Below are 13,155 nucleotides of genomic sequence, written 5' to 3'. Positions count from 1 at the left end.
GAACTTGAGGTCATTTGCATTATTGGAGAAGACTAGAATGATACTATCTAGAGTTTACAGGTTTAAGCCACAAAGATTACATTATGGCCCTCCCACTATAATCATCATTGGCTGGTTCAACGATGTTTGCCAGCAAAGGAGGAGCATTCATGTCACAACCTGTTGATCCACCTGTTATTCCTTCCACTACTTCACTCTATTCTCCAAGGGAAGATTGTGAAGATACAAAAGAAAACAAACTTGGCAAATGAGCCAAGGATGGGAAGACTGAAGTTATCTCTAACTGCTTATATGATACAGCATTATATGAGTTTATATGATCATCTGGAGCCAGAGCAATTTTTACCAGTGAATTCTTTCTTGCATCGATCTCTCACACTTTCCTCAAGGCTCTCCAGTTGCAGTTGAATCTTCTTGTACTCTCGTTCCGCTTGTTGGCTCTTACGCCTAAAACATCAAGAACCACACTTTACTTAAACCTAATAACATATTCCTTGTTTAAATTTGATATTATTTACTTTAATAGAATATTGTTCTCTGAACAAAATGCTTTTATTTTGCGACTGATCTATTTTATGTTACCAACTTGTTTTCAAATTAAAAACTACGAGGCAGCTCATCTTCAGTCAGATTCGATATCAGATGCATAAATATTAGAGTCGTATTTCTAAGAGTAGCACTTGGTCATCAAGCTGAAAGTAATTCAACCATAGATTCTGATCAAACTAGGTTTAGTTAGGGTATGAGTATCAACAGCACAATCCTCAGACTGCTGCCAGGGATTTATGATGTCTGCTAACATCATAATGTCATAATAATGCCAATAGCATTTACTTTTTTTTTATTGTTTGTTCACAGCTGGTGAATTTTTAACATGTTGACAACATTCCCATCAGTGAACCAGAAGGTACAGGCTTCAAACTTTCATCCAGACCGCCCTAACGGTATTGTGGGAGGGAGGTGGGGGTGCCTGGAGATGGGTTGACATTTAGTGGAATGTTTGGGTAGAGTCAATGTCACTTTTCCCTGTACATTCTATGAACAGCACAGTTCCAAAGGACTTTGCACTACAACCATAACTGACTGGTAGAAAGATAGTTGCGATACGGAGGAGTGTACAAGTTGCAGCCTGTCACCATTTCATCCACCTGCAAATCCTTCCACTACTTCACTCCATTCTCCAGGGAACAGTGTGAAGATACAAATACAAAAACACACTTGGCAGGTGAGCGGAGGATAAGAAGGCTGATGTGACATGAATGGTGATGGATACACGGAAAGTAAACATCGGGTGAACATGAACACATCTTTACAAGTATTTGTTTTAGAAACACTGGGGAAATAGAATTTATATCACAAAGCAGAAAATGGTATTTTCCACTCTCTCACTTGTCATCTTTTTGTACTGTTCCAACACAAGGCTGAACAACAGCATGATACAGTGCCCTCCATAATGTTTGGGACAATGACCCACAAGTTATTTATTTGCCTCTGTACTCCACAATTTGAGATTTGTAATAGAAAAAAAAATCACATGTGGTTAAAGTGCACATTGTCAGATTTAATAAAGGCCGTTTTTATACATTTTGGTTTCAACATGTAGAAATTACAGCAGTGTTTATACATAGTCCCCCCATTTCAGGGCACCATAATGTTTGGGACACATGGCTTCATAGGTGTTTGTGATTGCTCAGGTGTGTTTAATTGCCTCCTTAAGGCAGGTAGAAGAGAGCTCTCAGCACCTAGTCTTTCCATCACCTTTGGAAACTTTTATTGCTGTTTATCAACATGAGGACCAAAGTTGTGTCAATGAATGTCAAAGAAACCATTATGAGACTGAGAATCAAGAATAAAACTGTTATAGAGACATCAGCCAAACCTTAGGCTTACCAAAATCAACTGTTTGGAACATCATTAAGAAGAAAGAGAGCACTGGTGAGCTTACTAATCGCAAAGGGACTGGCAGGCCAAGGAAGACCTCCACAGCTGATGACAGAAGAATTCTCTCTATAATAAAGAAAAATCCCCAAACACCTGTCCGACAGATCAGAAACACTCTTCAGGAGTCAAGTGTGGATTTGTCAATGACCACTGACCGCAGAAGATTAACATGAACAGAAATACAGAGGCTACATTGCAAGATGCAAACAACTGGTTAGCTGCAAAAATAGGATGGCCAGGTTACAGTTTACCAAGAAGTACTTAAAAGAGCAACCGCAGTTCTGGAAAAAGTTCTTGTGGACAGATGAGACGAAGATTAACTTATATCAGAGTGATGGCAAGAGCAAAGTAAGGAGGAAAGAAGGAACTGCACAAGATCCAAAGCATACTACCTCATCTGTGAAACATGGTGGTGGGGGTGTTATGGCCTGAGCATGTGTGGCTGCTGAAGGTACTGGTTCACTTATCTTCATTGATGAGACAACTGCTGATGGTAGTTGCATAATGAATTCTGAAGTGTATGGACACATGCTATCTGCTCAAATTGAAACAAATGCCTCAAAACTCATTGGCCGGCGGTTCATTCCACAGCAAGACAATGATCCCAAACATATTGCTAAAGCAACAAAGGAGTTTTTCAAAGCTAAAACATGGTCAATTCTTGAGTGGCCAAGTCAGTCACCCAATCGAATTGAGCATGACTTTTATATGCTGAAGAGAAAACTGAAGGGCACTAGCCCCCAAAACAAGCATACGCTAAAAATGGCTGCAATACAGGCATGGCAGAGCATCAAGCAGTCATTGCATGCAAATGATATGCAACAAATACTAAACATGGCTACTTTCATTTACATGACATTGCTGTGTCCCAAACATTATGGTGGCCTGAAATGGGGGGAATATGTATAAACACTGCTGTAATTTCTACATGGTGAAACCAAAATGTATAAAAATGGCCTTTATTAAAATCTGACAATGTGCACTTTAACCACACGTGATTTTTTCTATTACAAATCACAAATTGTGGAGTACAGAGGCAAATAAATAAATGAGGTCTTTGTCCCAAACATTATAGAGGGCACTGTACGTTCCAAAACTAGAATTCAGCAATTTCAGACACAAAATCCACCATTCCTATTTACCAACTATTGTAATAATTCTGCCATTGTCATTTACAAATCCTCTAAACTACTTTATATACACATGTTTTGCAACATCATATGTTGATATTTCACTTATCCTATCTTGCACTTAAGCACCGCAAGCCTAAACTCTCCTCATCCCTTTTATTCTGATTCCATATGTCCTTTAAAACTATATTTTTCCAGTTTCAACAATATTTTTCTCTCCATAGATTCTGCCCGACTCTGAACCATTCTGATATTTTCAATTTTTTTCCAAATTTCCACCATTTGCAGTATTTTTTTTCATTTCCATTGTTTGAAACTACAAACAACATTAGTTTGTAAACTATTAGAAAACTAATGTTTTAGATACTCGATTCCATTCCGCACTGCTTCTCCCTTATTGCTCCATGGCATTGAATGAGACCTGATATCAGCTCACTGATAATGTAGGAAAACAACTGCAGATGCTGGTACAAATCGAAGGTATTTTTTCTCAAAATGCTGGAATAACTCAGCATGTCTGAAGAAGGGTCTCGACCTGAAATGTCACCCATTCCTTCTCTCCTGAGTTGCTGCCTGACCTGCTGAGTTACTCCAGCATTTTGTGAATAAAGCTCACTGATAATGATCAAACCTCGGGGCAAACCTATTGATGTACTTAAATAAAACAATATGTTTGCTGTACCTGTAGCAGTAAACAGCGACGCCGATAATCAACAACATTGGGATCAGTACAAGTGGCAAAATTAAGTCTAGATGCAGCTTTGTCGGGGTGTCATATTTTACTTTTCCCAGCATGTATTCACGGTATCCCATTTTAACCTAATGAGAAAAAGACAGTTTCCAGTATTCATTTTATTGCACTTCGCACATTTCATAAAGTAAAATACCTTATAATTTAATTCAGAGAACTGGAATGGCACTAAAATTGCTTCAATTCTTAATTCAACAAATGCAAAATAAAAGAAGAAAAGAAAGAAAAATAGTTGAGAGCTAGATTCTGAGAATTCAGTTACATGGCCACAAACCCGAAACAAACACACAGGGGGAAAGGACTCTGTTGACAGCAGCAACCCGGAATTCAATAAAATAAATAAATGACATTCAAATAGGCACAATCCTGCAGCCTTGCCAATAGAAAAATATAAATATTTTTATTCATTCATTTGTTTTTCAGGATCTGAGCTTTGCAGGCAAGACCAGAATCTATTGCCCATCAATCTTTGCTGAAGTAGTACACTGCCTTGATGATCTCAGTGATATGCTGCCGCCGAGTGTTATGGACTCTAACAACCACTTCCTTCTGTGCGAGGCTTACTGCGGCTTTTGGAGTGTTTGCCCATTGATGCTCCATTGACTTACTCCTCTTCATCCATTGTGCGCCTGCTGACAATCTTCTTCTATTTCAAATGTATCCACTTTTCCTGTAACTTTTCCACCTCTCTCATTTCCAGTTCTATTCACCCACAACTTTTTGCATGGAGTACGTCTCCAGCCAATCGCTCCTCCATTCGAAGCAGCATTCTTGAGTCGCTGATTCTTGTCACAACAACCAGATTTGTATTTCTCCAGTCACTCTCCAAACCTCTTGAACCTTTTCTACTCATTCTTTAAAACTATCAATTATGTTGGAATGGTATTTTTTTAATTGGTGTTGCTTGTATACTCTATCTACAAAAAGCAGGTGTATAGCATTGCTTATTGACCGTCTCCGGTACGGGGTTGGCGTTGATGGCACTGCCCTGAGCTAGTTCGTTTCCTACCTCAAAAATAGGAGTTTCTCCAACAACATAGGCAATTTTTCCTCTTCCCCAGCTAGCCTCACAAGGCTCCATCCTAGGCCCCATTCTCTTCTCTCTATACATCTCCCCCTCGGCCAAATCATTCAGAGGCACGGCATTTCTTTCCACTGCTATGCGGATGACACACAGCTTTATCTCCCCCTGAAACCCAACAACCGGTCAAATTTTAATCAGCCTCATGCACTGCCTTGAGGACATAAAATGTTGGATGGCACAGAACTTCCTTCAACTAAACGAGAGCAAGTCTGAGGTCATCCTATTCGTCCCCCCCCCCCCCCCCCCGACTCCATCAAAACGATAACAGGCAGCCTTGGAAGCCTATCCTCCCTGGTCAAACTGCATGTCAAAAACCTGGGCGTGATATTTGACTGCATTAAAGTTTGACAAGCAAGTCAACGCTGTGGTAAAAGCCAGCTTCTTCCAGCTTCGTACCATAGCTAAAATCAAACCATTCCTCCAATTTGTCGACATTGAAAAAATCATTCATGCATTCATTTCCTCCCGCCTAGACTACTGCAACTCCCTACACACTGGGATCAGCCAATCATCCCTGTCCCGCCTACAATTGGTCCAAAACGCCGCAGCGAGACTCCTGACGGGGACCCGTAAAAGGGACCACATCACCCCAATTCTGGCCTCTTTCCACTGGCTCCCAGTACGGTACAGAATCAACTTCAAGCTCCTCCTATTCACATACAAAGCCCTAAACGGGCTTGCCCCCCCCTATATCAAAAATCTTCTAACCCTCCACTCTATCTCCAGGTCCCTCAGGTCGGCCGATTTAGGGCTACTCACTATCCCGCGGTCTAGGCTTAAGCTCAGGGGTGACAGCGCTTTTGCGGTTGTGGAACAGCATCCCTCTCCCCATCAAAACTGCCCCCTCCTTCGACTCCTTTAAGTCCAGGCTCAAAATCTATTTCTACTCCCTAGCGTTTGAGGCCCTCTGAGGGGGCGCTGTGTACTGTTTATGTATGTGCTGTTATGTTTGTGTGCCATTGTATGTTCGTTTCTTAGTACCTGAACTGATGTACAGCACTTTGGTCAACGTGGGTTGTTTTTAAATGTGCTATACAAATAAAATTGACTTGACTTGACGTGATTGCGAAGTTCATTCCATTTTATCCAATCATAACAAATTATATTTTCAAGGACACATAGAAACTGGCCTGCCTGTTGAAGGCAGCAATCAAATGTTTGAGATGCTGTTTCCATCCAGGTACAAGTACAATCATAGTTGGTCAGCATTAAATCCTGCGAACCTACACCAATTCCAGGAGCATGTACTAGTCTAACCTGAATCACCAGACAAACATTTGGAATACCAATTCCACTGTTGGTACAGTGATAGAAGATAAATCATGGACTTTTTAGGCCTGTTACAATTTATTAACCTTAACTTGAAATGAATTATTATAAGAAGTGAAAATACATACAACAAATTCTGGAAGATCATAATTCGTGTCCCTTTTCACCCTCTTTGGTGGTGGTTGTTTATCTGGGGGAGTGCACACAAAATCTTTCACAGAAAGAGTTGTAACTTTACATTCTTCCACTCCAATGTAGGCTTTCACCTCTTCTGCTGTCATTGCATCATTGAGACGAGTTCCCTAAAACATTAAGCAATAGAAAAAATTGTTGAGGGACAAGAAGCGAAATTTATGCAAGCTGTTCTTGAGCCATGAACAGAAATTTTCCACTTTCATTTTACAGCCTTTGTGCAGAACATTGGCCTCACTGGAAATTCTCCCACAATATGTGGGGATGAGTCAAGATGGATTAAATATGCAAAACAAAGTCCCAGCTTTGTCCTAACTGCACACACATACTTTGTCTTTCTTATGATGCCATGAGGGCAGGGTGTTTCATTAACACATTTACATCAGACCACCACAATGTAATTGAATGTAGGCACAAGGACCAGCAGGTCTGAAAAAGGAGCCCGACTCAAAACATCACCTGTCAATGTCCTCCAGAGATGGTGCCTGACCCGCTGAGTTACTTCAGTACTCTGTGTTTAACAATGTAGTTGAAATTTATTGCCACTGTGCAGGTTTCCCAGGGGTCAGGAAACTGGGCAGGAGCTACCAGCTCTACAAGTATCCAACACTCCCTTATGGGTTACGAGGAGGAAGCTATTGGTTTGCATCCTGCTCATTGTGTAATCTACCCCCCTTGTTCATTCTGATTATTGGAGCTCTTTCAAAGTGCTTCCTGATGGTGGGTTTCCCCTTCAGCCACAAGTCTGGCTGTCAATTGGATTGATTTTTGAGCGTGAAAAAGACCAAATAAAGTTCTGCATTCCTAGTTACAAGTAATGCATCCTGTAAATAAATGATTTTTTGATGCAAAGCGCTGAGACACAACTAATGAAGTTGCTGCCTCACAGCTCCAGCAACCTGAGTGCAATCTTGACCTCCAGTTCTGTGTAGTTTGCATGTTTTACTTGCAACCATGAGGGTTCCCCCTGGGTGTTTCTTGGTTACTTACTACATGCCAGACATTGGGGGGGGGGGGGTGATGATTAGTAGATTAATTGACCACTCTTGAATTGTTCCCAATGTGTTAATGAATGTTGTAATCAGCTGGGAGGCTTAGACAGGAATATGTAGAGAAAAATAGCAAGACCACCATAGGATTTGTGCAAATGGATGCTTGATAGTCTGTGTGAAAATGGTGGCTGAAGGGCCAATTTCTGTGCTCTATGACCCTGTATCTCTTCAAATTACATCAATAAACAAATTAGATTACGTGCACTAGAAAAGGGGAATGGCTGCTTGCAATGAATAGCAGGAGACATTCAACTACGAAACTCGGTGGGTAAAAGAATAGAACGCCTACATTTAAATCAAAATTCTTACAGACATGAAAGTTCCTGTCAGTGTCTCACTGTCAATGAACTGATTTTGAAAACCTCTTGTGTATGCTGCCATGGCAATAACTTGCAGAGAGAGGTCTCATAAACAATAATGAAGAAAATGACCAATGATTCAGCTTTGGTGCTGCTGGCTGCATCATGAATATCAGCCAGAAAACATTGCCTTTCCTCAATAAAAATCAATTGTCTTTAACAAAATGGGCAAACTTGCAGTAATATTCCATCCATATGACAGCCAATTTTTCTAAAACAGCACGATGTCAATGTTGTACCACAGCGTTAAGACAAATCAAAGCTCAATACCCTCACCCCAATTATTCATTTTGTTGGATTTTGTTGGATCAACATAATGAAACTCTATGTTTTTACTAAAAATGCAACTGAACAATATGGCAGGATAAGCTGAATTAGAAAATGAAATGGTTATAATTAAACAAAGATATCAGAAATAGTGCGGCTGATTTTTTAGAATGGCTTTCAGATACCCGTTGGCTGAGCAGATTATCAGTCCCGACCGCCTTTCAGTGTGCTGATCCTACCCAGTTTTGTAGTCAGATTGCAATTTTGTACCACACACAAATTTCAGGCTCAAATTAAGGAATGTCTGGACGTGAATCCTTCCATCACCCTGTGTAAGTGAATCAAATTACTGGCAATGACTAAGGAGCAGCTGTAGGTATAAATTTCAAGCTTTGGAAAGATTGTTCAGGTAACAAAAATGTCCGGAACAATAAAAGCAAGACATCAATCTATTTCATGCAAGGACTAGGGTCATATAGTATTTCAAATACGGATATGAATACGGTGAAAATAAAGAAGGGGCAAGTAACGAAATGATGAAAAGTGGCTGTACCTGCAACTTGTGGGCTGCCTCATACTGTAACAAGCTACGACAGACAAGAAAGAACTTGAAGATGCGATGGAACTGACCACTGCTGCAATTAACAGTGTAAGCACTAGAATGCATGTTGGTCTCATTTACACAAGACATTGTGATGTTATCGATTTGGTTGTCTGCTGACCTAATGTTTGAGTTGGCACTTCGGTGCAAACATTGCCGGGGAGATGCCCTCACCTGATACTCCCTTAACATATTGACAATCTCGTACTATATGATTCTTTAAATGATTTTTTCTGAAACAGCAGTCAGCTTTAGGCACCCATTTTAACAGGTTGATTGGAATGCCAGGAAATTATGTGGATATTTGACCTCCATATTGGAGGACCAACTTTGGTAAAATTCAATTGAAAACTCTCAGAAATTTCTGGAAAATCTTTATCAGTAAACTGGGAGTATGAAGTAGTGCAAAACACAATACATAAGAAGAAAGATTCCTTTGTAACGCAAAAACAGCGAAAGCAGATCAAGAACACATTAGAGCTCAACCACTCACCGCCACAATGATTGACGCCTGTTTGAGAACAAGAATGCCACTTGGAAAAGGATTAAAGTGAGGATCTTCAACATAATGAAACTCTATGTTTTTACTAAAATTGTCTAATATGATGAAGATAAGTACTTTCATCTGGTTTGCAGGAGGTGAGGGGAAGATGAGCATCGTGTTGTTGGAATTATTCAAAGCTTCTGTTTCATTCTGCAAGAGAAAAAGTTATATTTTCCTTCCAAACACTATCCGTTGCATAGGGTATTTGACAATACATATGGTAGCAAAGCAAAATAAAATACCTTCCAATTAATTAGCAGAGTATATTTATATTTTTTCATTTTGACACAGAAGCAAAGCTCAGCAATACTGTGACAATATCAAATAAACACACCAGGTTCAGCTGAATCAAACACTATTGATGTTTTGACCTTTGCCCATTTTTCCACAGATACAAGCAGTCCATCAGTTCCAATTCTGCACTGGAGTGTCAGACTGACTGCCTTAAATCAATCAATCTATAAATATTTAACATTTTCAGTTATATTTGAAAGCAACATCCCTTAGTACCCTCCTGACCAGTGGAGACAGAATCAGATGTAATTCATGCTGCTTATCCAATAAGGTACCAGAAATTTATGGACACACTAGACCAAGTGGACCCGTTGGGCCCACAACTCATTGGGTTGCCATTGTGACGTGGGAAAATGGCGCTTTCTTTCTTTAAAATAAATGGCTTTTTTTTAAAAATCATCTCAATGATAATCGTGATTTTTGTCCTCATTGTTCTTGTGGTAGATGTACTGGAGTTGAATGACAGTGGGGCATCTCTCATGAGTTGGAAATCCAAGGATTGATCCTACTGCTTCCAATGGGCCAATGTATCTGCCAATAAAGTACTGTGCAATTTCATCATCCCTGTTAACTCCAAAAAAACTGTTTGATCACTCCCCTTCAAGGTGTACTTGAACATGTATTTGACCGACTTTCCAGAGGAGCATATCTCAACGTTGATGTGACATTTGAATAACTTCAAGAGTTGAGCATTACAGGGCACCACCCATTCAGAAGTAATTGGTCAATCCCGGCATCCTTCTTGATGTCCCTGAAATCCTCCCATATCCAGAGATCTTCTCCTGTACAGAGGATGTGACTCAGCTCCACACCTTGTGCTTTCGATAAACAGCTTCGGGAATCTCTTTCTGCATCTTACATTATTCCAACATGGAGAGGTGTGGTTGCAGACCTTCCATGAACAGACCTCCCAACATTTGATTTAAAAAATCAGAATTTTGATGTCCGGGCGGGGGGGGGGGCGGCGAGGCGAGGCCCGGGCGGGGGGGGGGGGGGTGAGGCGAGGCCCAGGGGGGGGGGCGGCAAGGCGAGGCCCGGGCGGGGGGGCGGCGAGGCGAGGCTCGAGTGTGCGGCGAGGCGAGGCTCGAGTGTGCGGCGAAGTGAGGCCCGGCGAGTGGCGAGGCAAGGCAAGGCCCGGGGAGTGGCGAGGCAAGGCGAGGCGAGGCCCGGGCGGGCGGCGAGGCGAGGCCCAGGCGGGGGGGCGGCGTGGTGAGGCGGTGAGGCGAGGCCCGGGCGGGGGGGCGGCGAGGCGAGGATCGAATGTGCGGCGAGGTGAAGCCCGGCGAGCGGCGAGGCAAGGCAAGGCCAGGGGAGTGGCGAGGCAAGACCAGGCCAGGCGAGCAGCGGGGCTAGGCGAGGCCCGGCGAGCGGCGAGGTGAGGCCCGGTGAGCAGAGAGGCCTGGCGGGCGACGAGGCTAGGCCCGGCGAGCGGCAAGGTGAGGCTAGGCCCGGCGATCGGCAAAGGCAATGCGAGCGGCGAGGTCTGGTGGGCGACGAGGCCCGGCGACCGGTGATGCTAGGCCCGGTGACAACGAATCCTGTTACTGCTATCCAAATGCTCCGCAATTTCGTCTTTTATAATTGACTCCAGCATCTTCCCCACCACTGATGTCAGATTAACTGGTCTATATTTTCCCATTTTCTCTCTCTCTCCTTTCTTAAAAAGTGGGATAACATTAGCTACCCTCCAATCCACAGGAACTGATCCTGAATCTATAGAACATTGGAAAATGATCACCAATGCGTCTACAATTTCTAGAGCCACCTCCTTAAGTACCCTGGGATGCATACCAACAGGCCCAGGGTATTTATCAGCCTTCAGTCCCATCAGTCTACCCAACACCATTTCCTTACCGTCGTCCCGTGGTCTTATTGGAAGGTTTCATTGAAATAGGTGTTATATTTTTTTAAGTTATTCACATTTTAAAGTTTAAATCTATCACCTAGGGAGGAGGGTGGAGGGGGAGGAGAGGGGGGGATGAGAGGAGAGGGTGGAGAGAGAGGAGGGGTGGAGAGAGGAGAAGGGTGGAGAGAGAGGAGAGGGGGGAGAGAGAGAGAGGAGGGGGAGAGAGAGAGGAGGGGGAGAGGAGGAGGGGAGAGAGAGGAGGAGGGGAGAGAGAGGAGGAGGGGAGGGAGAGGAGGAGGGGAGGGAGGGGGGAGAGAGGGGGAGAGAGGAGGAGGGAGGAGAGGAGGAGGGGCAGAGAGGAGGAGAGGGGAGAGAGGAGGAGGGGGAGAGAGGAGTAGGGGGAGAGGAGGGGTGGGGGAGAGGAGGAGGGGGAGAGGAGGAAGGGGGAGGAGGAGGGGAGAGAGGAGGAGGGGAGAGAGGAGGAGGGGAGAGAGGAGGAGGGGGAGAGAGGAGGGGGGGAGAGGAGGAGGGGAAGAGGAGGGGTGGGGGAGAGAGGAGGAGGGGGAGAGGAGGCGGGGGAGAGGAGGAGGGGGAGAGGAGGAGGGGGAGAGAGGAGGGGGAGAGAGGAGGGGGTGAGAGGAGGAGGGGGTGACACATTCCTTCTCTCCAGAGATGCTGCCTGTGAGTTACTCCAGCTTTCTGTGTCTATCATACAGGTTTGTATGTTAGTTGGCTTTGGTAAAATTGGAAATTGTCCCTAATGTGTAAGATAGTGCAAGTATACGGCGTGATCGCTGGTCGGAGTGGACTTGGTGGGCAGAAGAGCTGGGTTTGTGCTGTATCTCTAAAGTCCAAAGTCTTTAAAGTCTAAAGAGAGGAAAATGAGGACAGATCTGACACTTCAGACGTTAATTTCCTCATGTACCACCACATTGCTCTGAAAAGCAACATTGTAACAAGATGCAGCTAGCTACCTGTCTGGCCCTCCTTACTGTTAAGGTGCAGCCCAAGCAGGAAAGTTGCACAAGGTATAGGAGAAGTCTGAGCAAACTTTTCATCCCCTGGCTACCAGTTTCTTGCTAAAAAAAGGTGAACAACATTTGAAATCTAATGGGGAGTGTTTCCAATTATCTGCTTGAATCTGCTTTTAGGTGGGTTATTAGATGGATTGGTCAAGTGAATCTGTTGTAAGTCTTCAGTTACAATTTCAAAAAGAAATAAACGCAATGTGCTCCATAAACACTCCATGAAGAAAAAAACAGATAAATTGTGAATCTGTTGTAAGTCTTCAGTTACAATTTCAAAAAGAAATAAACACAATGTGCTCAGAGTATGCAAAACCCATTTCTCCAGGTTCTGAAGTCCTAAATATTTAATGGACCAGAAAATAAACCGCACTTTGTTTGGATACAGAATGACTGTTTCTCTAGCCCACACAGGTTTTTCACCTCTCTGCATTGCTTCAGTGCTCCACAGCACACGATCGTTCAAATGATTCATCTGTTTTCAATGCAACTATCATTTGAACACCTCCCACTCTCACACCCTTTACTAATTTTCTTTGCAAAGGGTTTAAATCTGCTGCTAAATTATATCTAATTTGCTAAGGTATAACAAAAATTGCTCCTTGATGGTAATTTGTTCAGGTGTACAATGCAAGTACTGAGAGTGGCACGGTGGTGCAGCGGGAGAGTTGCTGCCTTACAGCGTCAGAGCACCAGGTCCGATCCTGACTACAGGTGCTTGTCTGTACGGAGTTTGTACGTTCTCCCCTTGACCTGCGTGGGTTTTCTCCGAGATCCTCGGTTTCCCCCCCACACCAAAG

General features: G+C 43.2%; 1 protein-coding gene across 5 annotated transcripts in view; it reads right to left on the bottom strand.

Annotated features, from left to right (window-relative positions):
• LOC144604876 (plexin-B2-like) overlaps positions 1-13,155 on the bottom strand; it is a 190,431-nt gene that overhangs the window by 20,590 nt on the left and 156,686 nt on the right. For all 5 annotated transcript variants that reach the window (XM_078419665.1, XM_078419660.1, XM_078419661.1 and 2 more), the window contains 4 exons: positions 9,140-9,340; positions 6,304-6,477; positions 3,754-3,890; positions 347-447 (listed from right to left, as the gene is read on the bottom strand). In XM_078419665.1, coding sequence (XP_078275791.1) covers positions 347-447; positions 3,754-3,890; positions 6,304-6,477; positions 9,140-9,340 — 613 coding nt within the window. The remainder of the gene's footprint in view (positions 1-346; positions 448-3,753; positions 3,891-6,303; positions 6,478-9,139; positions 9,341-13,155) is intronic.

This window comes from Rhinoraja longicauda, chromosome 23 (genome assembly GCF_053455715.1).
Source record: "Rhinoraja longicauda isolate Sanriku21f chromosome 23, sRhiLon1.1, whole genome shotgun sequence".
Lineage (NCBI taxonomy): Eukaryota > Metazoa > Chordata > Chondrichthyes > Rajiformes > Arhynchobatidae > Rhinoraja > Rhinoraja longicauda.
The sequence above is the reverse complement of the archived record's forward strand: the minus strand, read 5'-3'. Positions and strand labels throughout refer to the sequence as shown.